The sequence below is a fragment of the Patagioenas fasciata genome, chromosome 3 (genome assembly GCF_037038585.1).
Source record: "Patagioenas fasciata isolate bPatFas1 chromosome 3, bPatFas1.hap1, whole genome shotgun sequence".
Classification (NCBI taxonomy): Eukaryota; Metazoa; Chordata; class Aves; order Columbiformes; family Columbidae; genus Patagioenas; species Patagioenas fasciata.
In genome coordinates this window covers 98,769,411-98,795,892 of record NC_092522.1, presented here as the reverse complement: position 1 = coordinate 98,795,892, position 26,482 = coordinate 98,769,411, and the positions used below count along the sequence as shown (strand labels likewise).

Sequence of the window (26,482 nt, the reverse complement as noted above, 5' to 3'; positions counted from 1 at the left end):
ACATCTGACATATACATGTTCACCAGAAAACTTAAAAACCTCTACACTCATAGCTTTGGTTACACTTGAGGTGTATTCACAAAACGCTTTTTCAGTTAAGACACAGTCAGTGACCGAGTTAGTGTAAATAGTCTATTTCTAAACGCACAGTAAACCACATTGACTTGAAACAGTGCTCAGGGTCAGACACCGTGTTTCAGTTGAGAAGCAGTAACCAAAACCTGAGAGCTTGTGGAATAATATAAACTCCAGCAAACGCTTTACTCTGGCAGTCACCAAAGGAGACAGTGGTGACTGCAGATATTGTCAATGACGAAGCACCAATTTTTTCCCCCCAAATTATCACAGTGCAGAGCATGCTTTATACTATGTAGGGATTGGTCGAGGTCAGATTGTTTATTAAAGTTAATTTTGAGTGTGAATGGTCAGTCGATCCATTAGATCACAGACCAGATCCAGGTCCATGGCCCAACCAGCAGTGTAGGCACACACAATATTATCATGTGTTGGTGTCATGTTGAATTGTGAATGGTCTCAAACGTAGGTTGGAGAGATGCTTATTTCCTTCTTATCTTCTGATGACTTTTGGCTGCTTCTCTGGGTACAGGTGTTACTGGCCCACTAACTTCCTCATCTCAGATATGCCCACAAGGAAATCAACTGTTTCCCAAAACCAAGGGGTGAATTTGCCCCTCCCATCACATCAGAGCTGTCAAAGTGTTCAAAGTTTTATGACACAGACTTCTTTCCAGTTTTGGCTTAAGACAGTCAACCATTAGTAATGTACAGGCTATTCTCCTAGAGTAAATGAAGTATTATATATCTATTGGCCCCCTTATTGTACAAACTTCATTTTAAAAACAAATAAAAATATTGCTGTTGTTAAGAATTAATTCCTCCTTGACATTCACCTTTGAAGATTAAAAGTTGCCACTGCTTATTTTTTATTTATTTATAACATTCAAAGTCTTTTAAGATTTTAAAAATTCCTCCTGAAAAATAAATGAAATTAATTATATATACACTTTCATTTAGTAGGAAAACAGCAGAATAGCCCCTTGGAAAACCAGAATACCTGGCATTTTCTTACCTGACTAACTGAGGTATCTAATCTTGCTACAGATCTATGAATGCAAAAAATTACCTATATTCCAAGGACTCCAGGGGCGAGCAGAGGTAACAGAAAAAAAAAGTTTGAATAAACTGAAACATTTTAGTTAATGAGCCTGTTGGTTTTTAATGGGCCTGGTTTTATTGCTGGTTTCTCGCTTTCACTAATCACTGCTGACTGTTGCGGCCAGTAAGAAAATAATTAACTGACTCTAGACTAAAATACTGAAGGGTTAAAACAGGTATCAAATATTCCTTTTATAATTAGGAATTATATAAGATAATGCTATGTGAAAACAGAAAAACGAAAATATAAGACATAAAAAGCCGTTAAAATTCTGAAAGCTATTTCTACTCTGCAAGACAAATTCTCTGCAAGTACATTTCATTATCTCATTGCCTTGGGGTGTGAGGGAAAAGCTTGGGGAGAGGGAATGTCAGCTGCAGAGCTGAAGTAAGACTCAGACTAGTTCTTATTAGGAGTGGACATCTCTAGAGAAGATTTGGTAGCAGCTGCTCTTGCTATGAAACAAGAAATGTTCCTGTTGTGATTTTTTTTGGTGCATTCCATTCATTCTCTCTGAGCTGCACAGAATGTTCTCTTGTTGAATATCAGGGCTTTTATGGTCACACAAAACCAAAGTTAACTGTGGAAAGCTAATGCCTAGAGGGTTGAAGAAGTGGCAGCCAATACGATATAGTTCTAAATCCTTAGGTCTCTCATTCCTACAGGGAATCAGTTTCCATACAGTGAATATAAACATTCTGCCTCTGCTGTACGTTTCACTACACCCTTTAAAAATGGCATTTTGCTGTAAATGTGCTGCAGCTTCAATTACCCTTTGCTTTAGTGTCACTGCATTTGCAGAGAGACCTTGGGGAGAAGTACGATTTAGACAAAAAAGGAGAAGCTTTATTTATATAAATGAAAACAACCAGAGTAGTAAAAATACTCACTAAATGTATAACACGGGGACAAACAAATTTCTTGTTCCCTTCAAGTACCCTCCCGCACCTCTGGATTGAAGCACCTTCATATAAAGGTGAAATGTGTGGTCTTTCTCACAGTACTCACATAGTAAAAAATGACTTTATATTACCCATTGGAAGAGGCTGTTTTTCCTTGACTAACAGTGTTCTTAAAGTAAATAGCTACTGTGGCTGTACCAGCTTCTGACACAGAACAAGAACAGAAACCTGGTTCGTGGTACAAGTCTCTTATGCTCTTTTTACAGTATCATGGTGGACCAATTTGCTTGATTTCAAACTTTAACAAGATCACAATGGATTTATATCTATTTGGTAATAGCACCATCAAAATATGAGAGGATGGTTGACAGCTAACTGCTCTTTTTGATATTGCATGATAGACTCTACTGTATTAACAGGGGAATCTGTAGCCAAAACATAAGATGAAAGTTTTGGGATTAGAGTCTTCAATTGTAAAACTACTGGCCTCTACCACTCATATAGCAGTAAAGGATTATACATTTATTGTGAAGAAAGCAAGATGAAATGAAGCAGCACTGTAAAGAGTCTCTGAATCACACGATGTCAGTAACTTACAAGATGCAGTCACATGGGGAAAACAAAATCAGATTATAAGTGTTTTTTTTCTACAGGAAATTTTAATGAAGAACAATACATCTGAATGTTAGTAATTAAAGGTTCCTTGATGTGCAAAGTTGCTCTTTCATATCTCAATTCCAGAACTCCAAGGTAATCTTTTTTCTTGCAGCATCAAGGTGGGCTCCTGAGAATGAAAAGCTCTATCTTCAAGAACAGCCTTAAAGGACTGAAGCCACACGGACTACCTCAGTAACCACACTGAGATTTGGTAGCTTGTTGGGTAACAAAGGGGTCAAAAGACCCTTCACCCAGGCAGCCAGGTTCCCAGGCTGAGTCTGCTTGTGTTTCAATATGAGCTTCTGCTCATTGTATTTTATTGCATGCAAGACAGACGAGAACGGAGTAAATCCTGATTCCTGACTGCTCATCTCCTAGATGATGGTTCTGCTCCAACTGGTGCCTATGTGCTGTATTAAACATGGACTGCATTTTCATCTGTAGTGTATATGAGCATTTCATATGTGGCAGAACTATAACAAAACTAAAATCTGTTTCTCCGTAGAATTTCTTTCTACTTATTTTGGGTGGTAGTTTCGCATTTTCTATTTAGGAAGGGAATAACACAAAACTATTTCAGCCTTGCATCAGCAAAACATGTTGCAATTAGCAGTCTTAGGGGTGTTCAACAGACATAATTTTGGCAGAGCTTTGGCACAAGGGGAATGATCTCCTAAATGACAAAGCCAATGATCTATCTGAATGTCCAACACAGGTATCTGGCAATCAGCCAGAAGCTGAGACAGCAATTAGTTAGCAAAACAGCATGCAGTGCCTTTTTTGTGCAAGTCACTGGTAAAATCAAAGATACTCCAGCACATTCTGCATGGGAAACAGCAGATTGTGCAGATGATGTGAAAACATAAGCATGGACAAGAGCAAACCACTAGCTTGTGTCTACAGTTTCCTATAGCATTTATGGAGGTTGTGACCATACCAGCACGTCAGTTTAAAATCCATCCTTCCAGTTAAAACGGTCACTTAAATTGCTGTTATCAGAGGCAATCAGCACCCTTGGCTTATGATTGACTGAAATGATGTATTAGCATTTTGTTTTTTACAATTCAGACACAATTAAGATACTTCCAGTATCTATTACAGACTTTATTCATATATTAGCTGAGACCACATTTCAAGATTATTGTTTGATCAGTTGCTAGTAGACTCAGTAGCTCTGTTTAAACAAAGAATTTATGTTATTTATTTTTTCTCACTGGAGGGTCAGAGAGAGAAAAGGTCAAAGTATTTTAACCTGTGAAATTCCTTTGAATGCAGGGTCATTAAATGGAATAATTTATAACAGAGAAAAATAGACTTGAAGTTGTTCGAGTTTTACTATTTTACCCATGCAGTACTGAGAGCACAGAACAATTCACAGTGGTCCATCTACTGCAAAATTCTACCCTGAGCAGTGGTACCATCACATGCTTAAGTGTCTTCTCGCACAAAATTCAAGAAAAACACATATTCCGAGCACTTTTTTCTTCTACTCTTCAGCCAGCATTTTGGAACCTTGTCACGGAATTTTCCAGCATTGAATGAAACTCACTCACAAATGCAAAGAGGGCAGCACTACAAGTAATTAAAAGGCAGATCATATTAATGGATGCTTTAGAATAAAAAATACATATTAACAGTATGTGATTTGCATATGAATATCTTATTTCTTAATAATTCTCACATTTATATTCATTGCTTATTCCCTTTAATAACAAAGACCTGATTCTTCTTTTTCTTCTTCCTTCTCGTAAATTATTTAACATCTGAATATTGCCCACAATTTTTGGGCACAATTTTATTCCTGTCTGGTTAATTATTTTGGGACAGGTGGCTGGGAAGAGATAAAAAAAAGCTATTCTGTTTAAATGTTTAAGAAGTATACAACAGCAATTAAGGTAATGGCTAAATTTGATTTGCCATTTAGCTTTCAGTGGTATTAGAAACACAGAAATTGCTTGTAATTCAGAATAAAACAGTTTTCTTTCCTATAAGGAAAAAAATCTTTACCTTCTTTGCAAGGTCATTATACTGCATACATTTGGAGAGAGTACATTGCACTAGAGATGGAGCGTAAGTGGAATTCAGGAATTGTGATTACTAGCTCTACTCCTTGTTTGCTCAGTGACCTTGGATAATTGTTTAATATTTTGTGGTATGGCTTCCTCACTGGTAGAATGAGACAGGAATACCTACCTCCCTGGAGTGTTCTGAGATGTAATTAATTGCCTGAGCAGTAAGGGAAAACTGCTATAGATCTGCTGAGTAGAAGACCCAGTAGAAACCAGACAATTAACTTTAAAATGAGAACACTGAAAATTAGAATGACTTTCTTTGGATAAGTCAATTTGTGCTGTCTTTCTAGTAAGCCTCCAAACGTCTCTCTCCATGAACAGATGGGTGGAGACAAAGTACTAAGCAGTGACTGGGAACTTTGCCCTAAACAAGCTAATGACTAAAGTTCAGCTAATATTGACAAAGCCAGGATTTTGCCCCATAAATCCACATAGGAAAGACAGTTGCACTTTTCTTCTGTCGTAATTGGACAAGTCAATATTACTTCAGACAAAAATATTCAAGAACGGGTTTTGTCTTTTTTGTTGTTAAGGAGAGAAACTGCTTATTTTTTTCATTCTTCTGCTCTCTTTTTGCTTGCCGGCAAAGCCTACAACATACACAGGATCTTTTGACTTGATATCTATGCATTGTATAATCTTGTCATTGTCTTCTTATTTGAAATGTGGAATCTTGTCAGATGACAAAAAAATGGTTTTGAAATACAGGTTCAAATCTGCTATCCTTACTTTTGCAATGAACATCTGCCTCAGAGAGGAAAGGAACAGCATCAGGGTACATAGGTAACTAGTTTGGAAAACTGCAACACAGGGACTAGAGCGGGTATTGTCAGTGTTGCTGCGAGGTGGGTGTGAATGTGACAATGTGCAGGGAGTTTTATTTTTCTCTTATTTTCAGTAAAAATTAATTTTCTATTACTTTATGGTAATACAGTATGAAATGTGCAGTGATATACTGTGTCTTGTATTATACAGATGGTCAACACTACATGCCTATCAGTACTAAAGGACTTAGGTCTTAGATTCTCCAACTGTATGGTTCCCATGGTGAAAGGCAGTGAAACTACCATTTGAAATACTACATAGGAAAGTTTTGCATGATTTACTTATTCTTATTCTGTCATAGAAAATGATTTGTAATTCAGGAGTAATACAGGAAGCACAACAAGTCGCTATAAATTAAAAGTACTCTCTTTCTGTGTGCTACATGCAGATATTTTTTTCAGTGTTGTACCATAGTAACTGAAGTACAAAAGTTTGAGGATATACAGTCTGTTAAAAGAATGTGACAGGTTTAAATATGGAACTTTCTGAAGAATTATAGCCTAATTAAAACACTGATTTGACAAAACAGCAATAACTTTAGTATCATCCCCACAGTAGCTGTCATAGCTGAATTCAAAATGTGCTCCTTTTCCTGCAGACTTTCAAAATCATGCTCTTATGAAAATCATAAATCTCTTCTGAGGGAATGAATACTATTTGGGAGACAGCTAAGGTGATTCCTCCAGTAAAAGAATTGATAAAATTTTGCAGAAAATCGAGGAAATGCTTTCCACAGTCCATTCTGTCCCACAGAGTAGGAACTGGATCTCTGATATCCTAGTAAGTACAGGAATGACTGAAGTAGAAGATTAAAGGAGGACAATTTATTTGGTATATCTTCTGTCCATATGTAGTAGAAATCTTCAATTACTTATGTTTCTGGTGGAAGAAAAATAGAGAGCTGCACACGAAGACTCAGGAGCACTTTTGAGCTCCCAGGGCTGACTGTACACCTGCCTCATGCTCAGGGAGAGACCAGATGCCTCTACCACCCCAAAACAAAGGTGGTCATGCAGGCCCATGGCCCACTCTTGCATCCTGTGTGACAGAACCACAGCACATGTAGCAAGGTGGTTACCCTGGAGGTGGGGGAGGCATCAGGAGACCGGTGCTATATCAATATTAGCACACAGTGTATACTAACAGGAATGATCTGCAGAGTGAAACGGCTGATGCTGAGGACCTGACGTTAACATTTTATGGCTTCTAGAGATTTTTGCCATTTCAGACTGGTCCTGCTTTGAGCCTCTGAACTGAATTCTCACAAACGGTTGGGAGTGCATCTTCTGGTTTAGTTTCAGCCTAAAAGTCATGTACCTTGAGCACACCTAGTGATGTGAGAAAAAAGAGCGATATGTGGAGATAACTGGAAAATCTGACTCAAAGGAGCATCCCAGGTTCTATGCTAGTTTAGAAGCAACCAGCATGTGCTAACCTGCCTGCCAGCCGCTGTCAAGGCACAGCAGAAAAGCTCCACCACATTGGCACAATCTGTGTCCTGTTGCCTCCGAGATGCTTAATCAATGCTAAGATACCCTAAGACCTAGAAACCAAAGAAAAGTTTTCTTTGGTATGTTGCCAGTGATATTTTCTATCAGATACTAAATGTATACACACAGATGATATAAATGAACTATCAGTGCACATCAGTAAGGCATTATTACTTACTGTTTGTAAAGATCTTGCCTGCAAGCACAAACTATGTGAAATCAAATGAGGAGAATCAGATTTACGTCTCCTACATCTGCATATCAGTCACTACCTTATCTGACCACTTGATTTCCTACATTTGAAGACTTAAATGGGATGAGGCTAGAAAAACAGCACAGGAAGCTCTCAGCACATTGAGCGTAGTGAATATTAGGACTAAAATCCTATATTATCAAAGTTGTTATTAAAAAGGAAGAAGAAACTTGGACCTGAGAGCTGAACAAACCTCTTACCTTCACCTGCTGAGCAATTCCTAAGAAGTGTTTTTTCAAAATTTGCAAATATTTTCCTGTATACTTTGCAGCATGGCTTAATCTGGCTTTGTCACTGCCACAGATTAATCAATACAGGGTTTATTTCACACTAGGATGGTAGTTACTTAAGTTTCCTCTTGAAATGAGCATCCTTATGTCTCATAAGGAAGTATGAGAATTTATGTCTTCTAAGGTAGCATCTCTTCAGTCGACCTTTTTATCAGAATGCCTAAAGTTTGAGCCCTCCATACACCCTTCCCTGCCTCAATTCTATCATCATATATTTATTTTTATGTTTACTTGTTCAGCAGAAACTATTTATATCATTGCCATTCTAAAAAAAAATTACTAGATAATATACTCTTTAGGAGAAACGCAAAATTAAAAAATAACAAGATAATAAAAAAGTAATGGAACATAGCTGTACATTTTTAGCTGTTAACACTATAAAGAATGTGTTTATATATTGCTGTCTGTGTAGAGCATTACTTAGTAAACTAATTGTCATCACAACTGCAAAGCTCTTGTATTGAATGATTGGCAGGGAATTATTTGTGAAATAGTCGGTTAAATCATTGTGGCGGCACTTCATAACCTAAATGATGACTTACATTAAAAGGAATTATACCAAACAATTACACTCTCCAATTTTAATTAAAGATGGAATGATCCTAAAACCAAATACTAGTTGTTTACAAGTGGGCACTTAATGCTAAACTGGAATAGGATATACACTACAAAAAGTGTTAATTAAGAAAATGTGCACATTTAAAAATTTTTGGTGAAGACAGAACTTATTTAAATAATGTCTCCTTGCAGAGCCTTGCAAGCTTTTCCTGGAGAGAAGAAGGAATGTGAGTGAAGTTCACTTATGTCCTTCCTCTTTGTGCGGGAGACAAGGCACAGATTAACCTTCCTAACTCTTGCTGAAGGCCTGTGGCAGATGGTGTTATTCTAATTTAATTGTGGTCGTTTAGGAGGTTATAGACTTTAACCCTCTCCTTTCACCCTCTACCTAAGGTTTCTGCTTTTTTGTAGTAGCAACAGGAGTACAAGTGAACCGGTCTCTAGAATACTGCAGTTCATGGCCTGTCATAAAAACACAAATCACCATCATTTTCAGATAATACACAAAGCAGTATATGCACCAGGCTCTGAATTACAGACTCTGACAATGGGCACACTATTTTCCTCCATCCACACTATGGCAGTTTCAGCCTTTGGAAGTAGAGGCAGGAGCCTCTTCAACCTCCTGCAGCGGAAACTGGCAGAGCTCACCTGCCACAGGCCCCAGCCTTTGGAAGAACTGGGACAGAAACAGTATCTGATAAATAAAACCTTGAGTGCTCTCTTCAGTGCAAGGGAGAAAAAGGATTCAGATGAAACAACTGTGAGGCAGGTATTGGTTGTGCTTTGCTAGCAAGTCATACTATCTCTGGTAACTTTCTGAAGTGGCCTAACACAGCACAACACTTCTATCGAAAATGCCGGTTCCTCTAAAGACAAGGAAAAGGGAGAAATAAATGAGAATGGAATGGTTTACAAAGGGCTTTTCCTTTACAGCGGATCTGTCCAGGGAAGGTGCTTTTTGGACTTGTGTGGGACATTACATATGGGCAGGAATGGTTCTTAGTTATCAAGCTTTTCGTTGTACATTTTGCCCTAATTGATTTATAGGACAAATCATTAAATTCATGTTTTCAATAGATACCTCCTCAGATAACAACAGTGCCAGAAGAAAAAACACAAAATTATTAAACTATAATGAGAGAGCAATGGATATAAACTTTGTGTTCACTAATTAATTCAATTTCTTGGCTTCTGTTTTGAAACACAAGCATCAAGTTAAAATGGCAGTCACCTTAGACTCCTAGATTTACATTCATATCTGCAGATATCAAGACCTTCAGTGACCTAAGTATCATAAAGTTTACTGAGTGTGATTAGAGGTGAGGATGCTTTTCATGCTTGAAAATTGTACAGTACTTTAAGTGACTGGCCTTTTAGTTTTAAAGTGCCTGCTAAAGAGATTTCTTCATTACTCACATGAGGAAGCCTATAAGGGTTACATCCACAAGAAGATTTTCAGGCATATATCCCAAATTTATCTTCCTCAGCCCAGAACAGCAATCTTAAAAATTCTCTAGCAGTAGCTGCATAATCCTGATCCTATCAAAAATCTGTAGGAATCTCATAATTCCTTAGGAGAGTATTTCCAGGTGCCCAGAGGCTGCTGCAGGGAATGCTTTGAAGTGTCTCTACTTTGATTCTTCTGAGAGACTGGGTGGCAAGCATATCAAATCACAATAGAGTTTAAGTGTCTAACTGCATGAGAGGCTTCTGTGCTATGAATTTTCATTCCCTAAGTAATGGGAAATAGTGGGATTTTACATATATCCTTCTCAGCTGACTTTGCTATGGTCTTGTGAGGTTCTTTGGTTGGATCTGGAGGGGACTGAATTCTAAGAAACCTTCACATCAGAAATGAAACAGGGAATCAAGGCAGTTAACTCAATTTGTCTATTTTACAGCAGTGAATAGTATGTAAGAATTAATCTTGCCCAGCCTCAGATAAGTGACTTAGGTCCTTTCTTGTTTAGTACTTCCATCTCATCAAAAAAGTGACAAACTTTCTGAGAATGACATGGTGTTCAGGTGGGCTCTGCTCTGAAACACGCCTGTGATTTTTGCAACCCTACCATGAACAATCTGTAAATACATAAATCTTAACAACTTATGAGGAAACAGTGCCCCCAATCACACTTCTCCATAAGCTCTATTAAAAGTAGCATAGAAAAACCCATGGCACAAATCCTACCTGCTACTTCTCAGCAGCCCAGATAGGAAAATAAGTCATAGTAGACAGCTCATATAGGAGTACTGTGGTGTTGTATAACACTTAACGAACTACAGAGAGTTTTATATTATACTTTAGAAAAAAAATGTAAGTACAAAGTGGCATTGTTATTTGTTCGACTCTATTTCATGAAAAAGAATAAAAGAAAACCTTACTGGTATTGAAAACTGTCCTCCCTAAAGATAAAGTGGAACCAAAAGGATGCATGGGAGAAAACAAAGAAATGCCAAGCTAGTCAATTTTTGATAATTCAGATACCATTACTGGAAGGGATAAGGGTGAAAAGACAAGTCGTTACACAAAATGTCTAAGAGACAACAACATGTTCATGTACCATTTTTGTGTGGTCTTATTCAGAATTTGGGGGGATTCTGAATTACAGAGGTGTGCCAGAAAGAATTGTAAAGGAGGAATATGGACTTGTTCTGGAAGGCAAAACAAAGTGTGAAACTGCACTGGGGTGAAAGAGTGTTGATTTCTGCAGGAAGGTGAAAAATGAAGAGATGGCTGATATTAAACGGTGGGATGGACTCAGAAGACTCACAATGAATTGCAAAACATCCAGAAAAAAGAACTAGGAGCAGTTCTCTGGGAACAGATAATTAGGGTAAAAGTTCCATGAAGATGAGAAGGGGTGGTGCCAGATTGCTTACTGACTGGGCGGGAGGCACTAAGAAAGCCAGATACGGAGAGAACATCAGTATATGTACCAAGAATTCAGAAAGTGAAGAAGTTAAGCATGTATTCTATAGCTCCATACATTCAGATTACCACCTCAGGTAAATAGTAGCGACTTTGGGATGAAGGAATTTCACACACAGGTTTACAGAGAACAGAACTAGCAAATTTTTGATCTGCTAAAGTGAACCAAGAGGAGCACAAAGACTCACGTATAAAAATGTCTCATTTCAGAAAGTAGAAAAATTGTAATTTGGAATATTGCTTCATTTTTAATTTTACTCCAGGTTACTGGTAAAACTATTCCAGACCTTTGTATTCAAATGCCAGGTCAGAAAACAGTTTAAGCAAAAAGAAAGTCCACAACTATCAACAATATATTTAAAGATAAGTATAGTAAAGCAAACCTAGGTAAAAAACAAAACAAAACAAAACCAAAAAAAAGGAAAAAAAAAAAAAAAGGAGCTCCATACAGTGCATAAATTTAGTCATGATCCCACTCCTTGAACACTTTCTAAACCTTAGCTAATTAGTCAATTCAAAACCTCTGCTGGGAAAACAAGTAATATTCTTCTAGTTTTACAAATGAGGGATTGGAGGAAGAGTGACATTACTTTAAATGTCTTGTCCAAACACACCGAGATGCCGTGTGGGGGAGCCTAGTTAAAAGCTAAACAGTGGGTAATTCTCAGTGCTGAGCTCAGACTAAGCCTTTCTGCACAGCCCAAAGCCTCAGCAATGCACTTGGGAGGAGAGGTGGAGAGCGGGTCTGTAGAGAGAGGAAAGGTCTTTCACTGCAGCTGAACAAAACAAAAGGAAACAAAACAAAGGGTAACTGAACCACACACATTCATATAGATAAGTTGTTGTTATTATTATTACTTGTTTAGCACTGAAAATATGCTTGACTGCACATTGTATTATCCAAATGTGAGTATTGATTATACAAAAAAGTAGGTTATTTCTGATTATGCAATGCAATCATTTCGACAACATCTCAGTAATGTCTCGTGATTTCTGTATGAATAGAAAGGAAACTGCAGCTTTGCATCACAGTGACATTTGCTTCACAGCTGAATGAATAAAATTATTTCTTTCAAGCAGCAATACTTGTGTAACTCCTTACTGTAACTTTTACTTGCAGTGTCATTTCCAGCAGCTCTCATTTTTGCAACACTTTGGAAGTCACCATGTAAACTTATGATAGTTTATTATTAGTAGTAAATCAAGCATGACATCTCTGCTGAGTATACTGTGGTCACTCTTTAATCTGACAATAGTCAGCTTTGCTCTGTTATGCCAGTGAAAATGTCAGAGTGAGATTCATTGTGCCATCTGACGGTACAATGTACTGAAAAAATATTGATTAGAAGAAAATGGACTAGATTCTAATTAGTTATCAAAACATCACTAAGATCAAAAAACAGACCTAGAAAATGGGCTGTACACATTGGAGCAATACTTTCTTTTCATCTCATGCGCTCAGTTCTCATGAAGTGCAACTATTGGAGCTCACACACAGACTCGCTGGGGAGGTGCAGAGAGTGCAGCGCTCCCTCTTCTCTTACTGCCCCATGTGGCATGAGATACTCCCCTGCCATGGTGCAGATGGGCTTCCATGGTGGTACAGCACCCTCCCCTCCCACCCTGACTAGGTCCACATTTCAAAATCTCACAAAACTTGCTGGTTGAAGCGGTGCATATGACAGTGGCAGGTGCATAGTATGGTTGGTGCATCGAGCAGAATGAAACTTAATGCTGTGAAATACAGTCAGACACTAATCAGAAACTTCAGTGTTGCTGTTAAACTGATATGTGACTGTGATTAATTTGCTTTGTAATTTTGATCTAAAATTGATCTGTCCAATTTTCTGGTCCTACTTCAATAAGTCAGACCTCACCCTAAAGTTACGCAAATCCATTTTGTTTTGCCTTTGTAAAAGCCAAGAAAGAAAGGAAGAAAAGTATGTGTAAGTAATTTCTGATCTATCAGTGACAGATTTTTTCTTTTGATTTCACACTTTTGCTGAAGATAGAATAGACCTTACCGTAGCTGTCATAAGCCTCTTCACTTGTTCCGTGACCGTAGTCATAATATTCAGGCACACTGTAACAGATTCAGATAGCCATGTCATTATTATCATAGGTAACCAAATAAAACCAAAAGCAGAGCACAGAAAATGAGACGTGTTTTAGCACTTTTACATGATAGCATAGCGCAGCTAGTTTCAGGGATAGTGAGAATTTAAAAAATCTGAAAGAAAATGTGTCAGTGACAATAACAGCTATTATACAGCACATCACATTTCTTATTTATTGAGGATAAAATGAGGTTGGTCCTAAATATGTAAACCTAGGAAATGTGACAAACACTGACATAAATTCTATTTGCAAAAATAAGGCCTGAAAAAAGACTTTATTATTCACTATTGTTAAACTGCCAAAAGAGGTGTTAATCTCATTTATCTGTAATTCCAAATGTTTTTGTGGTTTCAAACTCAGCATAGATAATTTTCCCCAAAGCTGACTGTACTGTATTGTGTGGAACCTGTAACTACTTATCTTTACCCACAACACGGTCAAGTTTTCAGTTTTGCTCCTGAAGAAGACTCTATATTTCCACTGCTTAGGGAGAGAAAGCTGATTCTCCACAGCCATCATCCTTTTGCAGTTATTGGACACCAAAAGAAAGTTTTATACAGTAATCAATAAAATGTATATTGAAAGTACCGAGGGTCAAGGAATGGAAAATCAGTCTGAGAGCCTCAAACACACTTTTTCACTGCTTTCTGTTAATGAATTATATATGGTGATATTAACATGTTATCCAAAGGTTTCGGATTATAGTTGCATCTTGATAATGAGCAATCCTCAGCTATCACCTCGAGTGGACATCCAGAAAATTTGACCTCTAAGACATAATGAAATGGAAATGAAATGATTCACACCTTTGCTTGACTGTTTTTGTTTACAGTTAGCACTGTGGTTTTGGTACCTGGTACCAAATTCAAGATCAGACTACTGCTGTTATCAGGTACCAGGTTAGACATAACAAAAATGAGTCTCTGCCCAGAAAAACTTAAAACTCCATGAATTCTACTATATTGTATTTCTTCTGACTGCAGTGAACCAAGCAGAAAATGTAACATGTTCCCTGTTGTTAATTTTTTATTGTCACTTTTGTTTCTTTTTCCTTTTACACTGTGTGAGACAGATTCTTGTAAACTTAACAGAAGCATGCAATCACCTCAGTATTGCAGTATTTATAACGTTATTGCTCAGACAATTTTCTATATTGGATTACCATTTAAAAAATATTAGTTTACACTTGGAAGAGAAGCTTAGTTGACAGTGGGCTGTAAGTAAAATTATTTCACAGATGCAAGTAATAAACAAGCTATCTATAAAAATTATTTTCTTAACTAATTTTGACTTCTTTGTTCACAAACTGCCTGTAATCAGATTTTTAATTTCTCAAACTTCAAAACTATCCATAACTACTCTTGGAATAATTTATGAAAATAATTCATGTGCTGTATCTCACTTAAAAGCACTGATTGCTTGTATCTGAGAACTGACAGTCAAGCTGTTTTGATTTGGGACACGTCATCCCTTGACTGGCTGGGCACAGCTCTCACAGTCAGTTTCAGCCACACAGATCTGTGGGGTTTCTTTGAACCGAAAATGCAACTATAATAGTTGTGCATTAATTTAGTAATTTAGCCAGAAGTCATTCATGTGAGTGGATAATACACTGACATCAATATCTCAGACAGATGAAACTCATTTGCTAAAGCAGTTGCAGACAGTGGACATCGGAGTGAAATGAATGAAAATGAAGTTAATACTTCTAAAGATTTTTTTCCAAAGCCAACCAAGCTCTATAAGACATAATCACTGCAGAGCATTACTTTCCAGGACAATGGGGGCCATCCAGTTGTTTGAAAATTAATTATATAAATAGATACACCGTCCTATGGAAGTGGTGCAAAAAAAAGGAGGAAGGATACCTCTTTTATTTCTTGAACATACTAAGCAGTCTATATTTGCAATGATTCTAGTAGTCAGTTGAATACAATTATAGGATTATGTTAGGTGAACTAGCGCATTGGCAGCATCAGGGTTAAATCATGTATCATAAATCATATCTACAGGGTTTAGACCTAAGAAATTACTTGAAATGTTCAGAACAGACAGATGACTTAGCACCCAATCTGGCAGACAGCCGTATGAAAAATCTACTGTAGTACAATTTAAGCAGCTGCATTTTGGCATAATGCCTGATTTTCTGAGTGGAGGAGGGTGTTGGACTAGTGAGTGGAGTTACAAGAGAAGGAAGCCCAGAACTCCCATCTTCTGTCAGTAGATAAGATGTTAATATTTCTTCCTGATACATTTTATAAAACAAAGTGGCTGTATCCGAAGGTCAGTTTTAAAAGCAGCACATTTGGGACCCAATCCAAAGGCCAGTAAGTTATCAACAGCAGTCCTGCTTTCAGTGGTCACTGAGCAGGGCCTTGAGCTATTACCATTGACATAACACCAAGCAAAAGGCAACACTTGCAACAGCAAGTAAAAATTCATTGCTATGTTTTTGTTGTTGTATGATTTTATTAGAGAAAAAACCACACAATCATACAGACAAGAACAATGTGAGATAAAAATCCTGCACAGGGAACATTCTGAACTGAAATACATTATAAATAGAATACAAAGTTAATACACAAACCATTAAAAGAACAAGTTGTATTGCAATTGTAGAAAGAAAGTGATTTGTTATATGCTGCGTATTTGATATCTGTGAACATAATACTTAACACATTTCTGAAAACACATAATTCATAGTACAATACATGATTGTGACCTAAGTTCTCCAGCTTTATTTTCCTGAATAATACACATTTTTCGTAGATTTGAGACAAAATGGCATTTCAAATTCCTTGCCAACTCATATTAGAAATTTTTTCGAACAATATCTAAGTGAAGAAAATGTCTTAGTATAAAATACCTGATTTAAACTCACATTTTGTGAGCCAGACTGCTTATTCATTATTCAGCTCTATTTTAAACCTTTCTGAATATTCACGGTAATCTATTACATGTATGTGTTTGTAAACATTTTCCTCTGTTTTTTAGCAAAGTGAACAACAGATGATGTTTATAAAAATGAGTGACAGAATATGGCTTTATATACATAAGGTCTTTTTTAGATTATTGAAGTACGAGAGATGTACTTCATTTGCATCATGCCCAGCTGAGGAAGGAAATAATCAACAAATGCATTCAGCATAAATAAAACTTGTTTATTTAATTCTAAAGTTCTCAGACTGTTCCTGGAAAATACATTGATCTAGAAACCTCAGGCTCTCTTGGTACTGCTAATTGGAAGCAAGACACTATTATCTGTCATTACCATTCATTACTTTCAAGCAACACGAGGTGTAATTTACTTAAGTACATGCGCTCACCTGAAGGCAGGATGCAACACATTTTATAAAGCAGATAAGATGAGCTCATCATCAGCTTCTCAGCTTTTATTCCAAAGTTTTCAGAGTATTGCACTATACTATAACACCAGACTTCTGAAACATAGAGGTCTGGATGTGCCAAGACTTAGACTTCAGTAACTTCCTACATGTAACACTCATGGAAGGATTGATATACACGGGACTATGAATCTCACAAGCAACTTCATTCTTTTTATATCTCAAATGGCTTGTGATGTGAAAAGCTCTGATGTAATTTTTCTCTATCTATATGAAACTTTTCCAACAAAGATATATGATTCTTTCCTTGATCCTACTCTGTGGGCAAGAAAATTAATACTACACATACCATTAATCTTCACAATAATAACCTATTTATACATATTTTAAACTTTTGAGTTTGGTTGGTGCTTTTAAACCTATTACTTTCAACGATTTGGGATCAAAGTATCCATAAAACTGTGATGTCTTCTTTTCATGCAGGTAAAGCAAGATCGGTTTAAAAACAAAAACAAAACCAAACACAAACAAAAAAAAGAAAAACACCACAAATTATGTTCCTTACTTGAGAGATAAAACCCTCCTGAGATGTCTTCCAATCTGTATTATCTGGTGCTCCTGTGGTACAAGAAAGGCTCAAATACAGAGACTCTGTATCTAAATAGCAACCTTAAAAGCCAACAGAGGCTTTGAAGCTCTCGTTAACTGGAACTTTTTCAAATTGACATTAGCTAAGAGAAAACGAATCTCAGTTTGACTGTCAACACTCACGGGAAACCACACAGCGTGTTATCCAAAAGGCTGTAGAGAATGGTGCTTTAGTGTGGTTTAAGCAGAGAATAGCAAACAAAAGACTGAAGCCACAAAACTATGACTCTTGGGTCAACAAGCCACCTGGGGTTAGGGTGATGTCCACTACTCAGAGATCAATGTCATTAGGTATAGGAAATCATGACATTAATGAATTGAGTGCATTAGCCTCTGACCAATCTCCTCCTGCACCTGCAGGAAGCTGATGGTAAGACACCCTGAGTTGGGAACATGGCCACCTGGTTCCCCGGCTGCTCCTACGGCTTCTGTAATATATAAAGCAGCAGTACGTTGCAAGAACTGTAGAACCTGAGTATTTCTTGTTCCCTCATGTTTTTTTTGTGGGATTTTTTGTTCTTTCTCTTTTTGTTCTTTGCTTTCACTTGCTGAGAGATGCATCTAACTTCTTTGTTGTCTAATTGTGGAGCACAAAATAAGGTTGCACACATATAATGGGCCCACTAAAGGCAAAGCTGAAAGGGATCATCATTCATCTGCTTTAAACTCTGCTAACACATGGATCTGTATAGGTGAAGTGTGTTCTACAGTCTATCCTGAAAGATCCTAAGAAACTGAAAGCCTTTGATGAAGACCTGATGATTTAAATTTAACTTTTTTTTCCCCTCTTGTGAAGATATTATTATATCTTATTTTTCTTTCTTAATGGTTGCATCTTTTAAATGGGAGAACATATTCTACACGATTATAAGAATCTTTTATTATTAAATGTTTAGGAAAAAGTTAGTCAATTTAGAAAACAGGCTTTTGATCAACCTTGAAGTTATAACTCAGCCATTAGATAATAATAAGGCTGCTTTTGTAAAATACTTGAATTCGGCCAAACTAGAGATTCAGCTGGTGCCAGTGAAGTTAAGTTCCACAGTTCAGATTCATAATCAAACAGATTAAAAACTTCCATGCTACCCTTTGAAGAAATAAAAGTAAATCTCTTTGTGTTGTTTCACTCAACAAAATGAGAGTGAAACAATGTTGTGTATTAGGATTGGCACTCTTTGAAGAGGGATTCCCAGCAGTTGTCAGCTTGCAATCAGCATCGATACTTTAGACAGACACAGATAAATGAAACCTTAGCACTCCTTATAGATATATCCCAGTTTGGGTTAGCTTCAGAGAACAGATTCTTGAGTCAAGCTAAGACCCAGGATAATTCACAAGGATCCCTAGAGGTGGGATTCAATATTTTAGACAACTCTCATTCTTCTCCACTTCCTCAAATGGATCCTTTAAGGCCTTTTTCTCCTATCTCCCATTATCTCCCTCTTTCTCAATATCATTTCTGTTGAGTAATTCTCATGAGTTTACACCTTTCAACATCGATAACGGATACAATCAAATACTCAGCTTCTGTGCTCACAGGATCCTGTCTAATGCTAATGCAGTCAGTTTATGTAAGACTGCGTATGAAACGCTTCTCCCTCCTACACGAAGGAGGGAGCCAGCAGGATTTAACACATAGCTGGCCAGGAAAGAAAAGCTATTTACACAAAGCAGTATGCTTCTGCTTAGAAGACAGATGAGCAAGATGTGCATTCACATGAATTGCCATTTTTGTAAAATAACATTTCGTAATATTTCATAGTGGAAATGTGTGAATAAAGGAATAATCCTCCTAGGAATCTGAAACTTACTGGAACATCTATACTTAACGGAGCGTTATATCTACAGGAAAGATGAGAAATCTTTTGAATAAAGGAACTTGTTGTAGGATTCAGCCTTAAATCACAAATATAGTCCTTTACTGAATAGATCTTTGGTACTAATGGAATAACATGAGTGTTTTAGGGAATGAAGTCTCACTTTTAATGAAACCTCGAGTTTGACAGTAGTCCCTGGATTTATTTGGTAGCTTACAACATGTCTGAAGTTAAACTAGATCTCAGCTGTCTCTGGTGTCTTCCTATGTTTGATTTCATGCTATTGCAAATCTGAATTAAAAAATAAAATAAGCAATGAAGATAATAGAGTTATACAAGCATAGGAAAGGAGAGCCATCGTAATTGGAAGATGACTTTGGGTTCTGAACTTTTTGCAACATCTGAAATAGAAAATAATCTACTGGTTATTTGCTACAACCATAGGCACAGTGTGATTTATATCCAAATTACTGTTTCAGAATATAATACAAAATGCCTGCTGACACAGTATTTGCAAAGGGAATGATGCAGAATTTTAGGAATCCTACCCAGTTTTAGAGGAAAAACTTTTCTCTACTTCAGAGTAAGGAAATTTGATTCCATTTTGCTCATCGAATCAAATAAATGAGAAGTGGCATTTGAAAACAGTTTCTGATGATGAATGCCATAAGTGGATTGCTGTGAAGATACATAAAATGTCATATTCTAGGCTTCTTGGCTTGATCGATTTCAACAGTTTGGAAATAAAATACAGGGAAATCTTTATTTATGAACAGGTGGATATAAGGACAAAACCAAAATGAAATATGGCAAAGTATAAATACAATGCATACTGGTTAAAAAGTGAGTGCACAGTAGAGAAAATAAGAATGAATATCCCATTTTACAAAGAACAGTATAACCACTCTACCTATTGCAACTTGGATTATCTTTATGTGTCTCTATATTTTACTGTACAATAATATTTTGATAGTGAGAGAGAAGTGAGTAAACCTCTGATCACAACAGTAAAAGATTTAAATGCGATAATCTACAAAACAAATTAATGATTATTCACAGTTCTGTCTAGCTATCATTTTTAAACTACGGACAAAACTGTTTCATTTAACTATGGTTAACTATAGTTCTCTCCACAACCAGTCTGCAGGAACTTTTCACAAAGCAAGCAATCAAAAACAGTGGGACTGATTGATTAAATAAAGGTGTCTCATCATTGCTTTAAATACCTACTACTCATTCTACATTCAAGGAAGATCACTGACCTCCCTCAGTGTCTTCCTTCTGAACGCATCAAAATATATGAATCTGAGAACCGCCATTTACAGAAGTTCCTCAGCAAGACATGATGAAAGAACGCTATTGCGAGTTTCTCAAAGGCAGCTCCAAGTCTCTGTCTTAAGACTGTTCAAAAATGTTTGCTCTGTAGTTTTTTGGTATTCAATTAAACAGCCAGAATGTTATTTTTATGCTGAGCATTTCTGTCATCTTTTGCTTTGAAATCTCTCCACAGCATTATAACTGAAGATTCCACTGGAGAGAGGGGAGATAATTGGACACCTCAGGAAACACTGAACTGCATTGCAAGTATATAGGTACAAACATGCTAGAGACACTGGCATGAGATAGGAATTTACTAGAAGTCTGTCAGGCTTCTCTCCCTTCCTCAGATGTCTGTAAGGAAACTGATAGTTGTCATTTGAACACTGAATCCAGAAATAGGGATCAGAACTTATCTACTGAACAACAGCCATTTGCTACTGAGAATGGTCTTCTCAGGTAACTGTTCTAATTAGATTTTGATGAGTTTTCAAATTGAATTTTCCTTTAAAAAATTAGCACAAAACAGTTCTGCACAATATAGGAGTAATTTCTGCCATGCAGGTAGAAGCTTTTCAGGAATTTTGACTCAAAGATCTTTGAAAAACGCATAAGTTTTTCAGTTGTAGAACTCTAGCACAGTAACATGCTGATCAGATACTTGGATTTGTAGAGTTTACAGTGATGCTAAAGTTAATGCTGTTAACATCAGTCGCAGGAAGAAGGTGGCCTCTAAACTGGGTGGCTCCAAGACATCTGTCACATCAGTAAAAACAATGTAAAAAATCTGAATGCTACTGCTGTCTGTCCCTCAGATCCACAGCAGAAGGTTTTTAGCAATTCATGCTTGTAGAACTGTGCAAGACTTATTTACTCTTCTAATGAATAGAGATGTCAGTGAGAAGACTGACAAAACAGGTTTCATGTTGCAATTTGCACTAACTATTGTTGTATAAGGCCTGGCACTGTTGTAAGAAGTCTACATCAATACTTGAAGGTACAAGGAGCATCTAAGATAGTTTATGCTTCACATGAGTTAGCCATGATATTAATTTTCTTTGTAGTGGCAAATAATAGTAGCATAACTCTTCAGTGTCCTGATACTTTTGTAGATAAGATTTTTTTTTTCCCCTAATGAATTTTGCCCCTTTTTAGCATAAGGAGACAGTCTAAAACAGAAAGTTCATCCAGTGCTGCATTGTACTGTGAGATGTGCTACAGTCTTCAGTTTGTTTACATCTGTTTTTCTAGATAAAAATGCTACCTCTGAAAAATTAAGATCTAATATCCTTATTATGAGATCATACTGAAGGAAGAGACTAGAATTATGTATTGTAACTTAATAACACATGAGAAACATATGAAAGCCAGGATCCTACTCTATGAAAAATTCATTTACGTTTTTAGTGCTTGAAACATCAGATTTACTTTAATTGTTCCTAAAAGGATTTTTATCAGTCATAAACACCCCAGACATCAAAATGGATTTTGAAAATTGGGTTACTTTCTGTTTGTAATAAAACAGCTTCCTTAGCCCAATTAGATTATCCTGTGTTTTTATCTTGAAGTAAACGTAGTTGTGCATGAACAAAGAGGAGAAAAGGTAACAGAAAATAGAGGTAGAAGTGATCTTAATGTGTAATTTTGTCTACCTATAAGAACACAAATTTATTTACATGGCTTTTCACTGAAATTTGTCTAATGTGGTTTTAAAAGCTATGGTGATGGAGATTACCAAGCATTCTAGATCTGTTAGTGTTCTTCACTCTCTCCTAATGTTAACACTAAATTTCTGTTACTGAAACATAGGGCCATCATTTTTGCTGAATGCAAACGGAGCTTGGAGAGAAGAATAGTCCATCACTGAAGTGATTGTCCCATAAGCCACAAAAGTGACATGGGCTGAATGGTTGTCCATGCTATATTCCCTCTTATCAGATCACAAATAAGAGATCCCTAAGGCCCCTGTACTAGCAGTCCATACTGCACAAAATGGAGCTGTTAAGACAAGCTGTACAGCAGACAGAATGAACTTAACAATGGAAACAAGAATAACCAGGAAAACAAAGTTTATTTTCAAAGTCAATAGTTTGTCATATATTCAATCTCAATGGTTGAATATGTTCTTGAAATTTTCAGTGAATCTGAGTCATTACAAGAACATGAATCAGAACTGCAGAGCCTGTTAAGGGTTGAATCGATAGGTATCATTATGAACACATAGTTACTGAGATAGTACTACATTGATGTGATCATAGCAACCATCTGCCATAGCAGGAAAGTGCACGTAGGCACCATATACGCCCTGAAACTTCTTGTTATACTTTTGTTACTATCACTGAGAAACAGGAGCCCAGTGGGACTTTGCACATGACAGCATAGCTATAGGTATGAACTACATATAATTTTATCTTTATAGTTAAGTGTAATTCAGTTAGATGAAAGCTATGCCAGTCAACTTGAAATTCTCTGATACTGCAACTTTTCTTTCTCTCTTTTTTGGTCCTCTAAGATACTTTCATTTTGGCAGTTATCTAACATAATACTGTGGAACAGGGACACTGTATCAAACACAAATCTTAAGCTTCAATGGACAGTCATTGACTTTGCTTTTCCCTGTCAAGCACCATTGTTTACACTACATATGGCTGGTCAGGTTATGCACAAGTGGATTAAATAGAACATACTCTTCATGGTTTGTCCTGTGACTAACCTGTCAGTCCCAGATTTCCTTAGTACATCTTTTGGCTGTGAGACATGGTACCTTTGAAATGAAACTGCTGGTGTTGGCAGAGACACAAAGGTCAGTGAAGATGACTATAGATGTGGCAGCAGAGCTGAAGATGGCTCTCCTGGACATTGTGGTTCTCAGCTGATTCATCAGCAACTGATCCACCGCCACAAAATTATTCATTTGATCTTGGTTGAGGAGTTTGGCCACACTGTGTGTTGTACAGTCTGATTCCCTACCATGCTTTGAGTAACCAGAGAAGCAGATCTTGTAGGTTCTTTCACAAAACTTTTCATCTTTTTGTCCTTGTGATCTAGTGTTCGCAGGCCTTGAATCCTGGACAGTGGTGGTGGTGGTTCAACAGACTTAAAAGTTCCTGCTAAGAAGATAAAAAAGTGTATTATATTTTGAAAACTAATAGGATTCTCCTACATCTTCTGTGTTACAGCTGAGTTGGAAATTGATACTTCTCCCATTTTTGAGTTTTGTTTCATGAACTTGCCTGCTGCCCTGTAAAAATCATATTTATTTGTTCGAATCAATATCTGAGTGGGAATTGAAAGTAAGAATGGTTGCCATGACATGTTCCAACATGGCTTGAAGGTAAGAAACCACTGAGAATACCAGTGTGTTTGAGTTGCTAAGAATCATTGAAAAGTGGACAAGCAGCATACCTTTACAGGCCTGCACAGGAATGACATCTACCTTAGCAATGGAATTTGGGCAGCACCTGACGGAAGGGCTCACAGGTGAGGGTTGAGTCTACCTAAACACCTGTGCAGTGATAGTAATGCCAGAATTCTGTTAGACAAAAAGAATACATTTCTTTCAAGTGTTTAAGTAGCAAGTGTAAGGGGAGTAGAAAACTTGAGATAGATGTTAACTGGTTGCTGAGATGAGATGCGGCTTTTTGAGAACATTAGGCTAATTCTTTCCCTTACCTCCCTTCTGTGCCTCACCACTGACACAGGTGAACAGGCAATGGTGAGGAGCAGGACTAGCAATCATATTCAGAAAGGGATTTTTACTTCTGAATAGCATGTCTAGGTTTTATATTTTTAACCCAAGTTGTCAGATTAGAGACTCCAGAGGTAAATCTAGCTGGCAGAAAGGGTCTGACTGTTCCCTGCCTGATTTCTGAGTGCCTAGGGAGTAATGTATAAACTTAACAACTACTGCATATCTGTTGGTGTGTCTGGGCAGGCAGATGTACTTATCACTGAAAGCCATCTTCACACTGTATGGAAGTGAGAGGAAGAGAGAGGAAAAAGAGGTTTCACCGAGAAATTCGAAGTGCACTGCAACATCGCCCATGGGAAATATGTCAGATCTGATGTCTTTTCCTGCCCACTGACATGTTTGTTTCCTTGTTCTCTTTGGCACTGGACAAGGCTTTCATTCTAATTACCTTAAAATCTGTATTTTGACATCATTATGAACAAACTTCTAAAATAAGCAGGTTTTCTAAATGTCCTTGCTAAACCTGTAGTCTTTTGTGGAATCTTGCAAATAATGGTTATAGACACAGTTGGGAAGGGCAGCCAATTGTTCATTTAAATCTTTGTCATAAGGTTTCATCCTGTGTTCTGGGTTGTTATTATGGGACAGGATGGTGAGGAGGGAAAAAGGTGGCCTTAGAAATACAGCTTTTGTATTTCTATGCCTCATGCAATATAGACTGTATTTGTCATAGCCTCAAATTCTCTCCTTCCTAAAATCAGTCACCCCAAACATAATAAGGTGCAGGTTGCACTTACCATAGTGAGGGTCCTGCTGTTCTCTTTCTTCAGGTTGCTTATTGTGTCCACGTCAAAGTGCTCTTGAGGAGCCTCTCAGCTCATGTAGCCACGCAGACTTATTGTGGGTTTCATTCCAGTTTGATCCCAAGACCCTGTCACAGTCTCTTCCAGAAGTGATCCCATACCCCTATTTTCAGCCTAAAAATCACACTGCTGTCATGGAGGACAAAGCTCTCTGTCTGGAAGAGTGGCAGTAGTAGAGTTCATTAGAGAAGGGCCTATACAAAATGTGTTGCTGGGCCAGCAACACTGCCCCTGACCTTTAGGTTCAGATAATTACCTTCACATAATTATGCACAGAAACACAGCATTTATCTCTACTTGCATCTGGATGATCTTAGGGCTTGATATTTTTGGTGCTCCTTCTATGAAATCATAATCCCATGTTGTAGCACCACAGTGTATGCTGATAGCATGCTCATTTTCTCTGATTGACAGAGCCCAATTTATAAAAAAGTCTAAATCAAACCTCTTTGGTAATGAAGGTCCAAGGGCCCTGAGAAGGACTACATATGGTCAGAAAGCCTCTGGTGAGCAAATGGGAAGCAGATATATGGTCTGGAAGACAAGGGTATAGGTAACAGGGGTGGTGGTGGCAGCCTGGCTGAACACTATCTTCACTCTGTCCATTGGGTGAGCCAGGGAACAAGGCGCGACTTAGGATGTGCTCAGCTCAAAAGCACTCTGAACTCAGATTGCATCCAAACCACTCACCCCATCCCATCTGTCTGTTCTCCCTGCACCAACACATTCTTTTATTTGAAGCCATGAAAGTCAACAGGCTTGGTCAATGTGCATGGTGAGACAGACAAGAGTTTGTACCTTCTCTAAGAATTTCCATATTGATTCCTTAACAAGACATAAAAAGCGAGTGGAAACTCTGCCCTTAATGTGAACAGAAATCTTGGCACTCTGTATTAAGGCACTAACTACAATTTTTCTTGTCTCATGCTTTAGAATTTCAGTCAATCCCTGCAGAGGGCAGTAATAATATTTTTCTCACTGACTCACTGATCACAGACACTGTCTACAAGGTTGGTGTATTTATTTATTTATTTATCTATCAATCCATCTATCTATTTATTTACGTTTTGTTTGGTTTTTTGTTTCTGTTTGTGGTTTTTTGTTTGTTTTGGTTGCCTTCCCCCCCCCCCCCCCCCGTAAATCACACATGGGATGAGATGAATAAGTACTTTGAAGCAGTACTACTTATCTTCTTCGTTAGGTGTGTGCATGATATGTCTTGCCTATACGACTGGAGTATACTAATAACCAAGATCTGAGACTGTGAGAAAACTTTTATATATATAACCAAATATTTGGGTCATACTATTTAATTGTATTCTGTTATTCTGGTTCAGTAGGGAGGCATTTCTGTGAAGCTAAATGGTAAATAAGGTACAGAAATCCAAACTGCACATCTAATGGTCCATTTGTTCTTTAAATCTCTGAAATGAGAAGTGCATTGTTTTGAAAGTGCTCTCTTTGAAATCAATAGACTACTTGCAGCATTCAGTGGCACTCAACATGACTCTGTGTTCTGCCATATGTT

The 26,482-nt window shown here is 37.3% G+C and overlaps 1 protein-coding gene and 1 long non-coding RNA gene across 8 annotated transcripts in view; both read right to left on the bottom strand.

Moving 5' to 3' along the window:
* The window catches only part of KHDRBS2 (KH RNA binding domain containing, signal transduction associated 2), a 372,066-nt gene that overhangs the window by 31,803 nt on the left and 313,781 nt on the right, over nt 1-26,482 (bottom strand). For all 7 annotated transcript variants that reach the window (XR_010651118.2, XR_011738480.1, XR_011738481.1 and 4 more), the window contains exon 8: nt 13,181-13,239. Coding sequence is in view for 1 of the 7 variants with exons in the window: in XM_065834300.2 (XP_065690372.1) it covers nt 13,181-13,239 (59 nt within the window). In the remaining 6 variants the exon portion in view is untranslated. The remainder of the gene's footprint in view (nt 1-13,180; nt 13,240-26,482) is intronic.
* Nucleotides 22,453-25,996, bottom strand: LOC139827621 (uncharacterized). Its single transcript, XR_011738485.1, has 2 exons — nt 24,889-25,996; nt 22,453-23,510 (listed from the first exon to the last, which is right to left on the bottom strand). It is a non-coding gene; the product is annotated as an uncharacterized lncRNA (long non-coding RNA).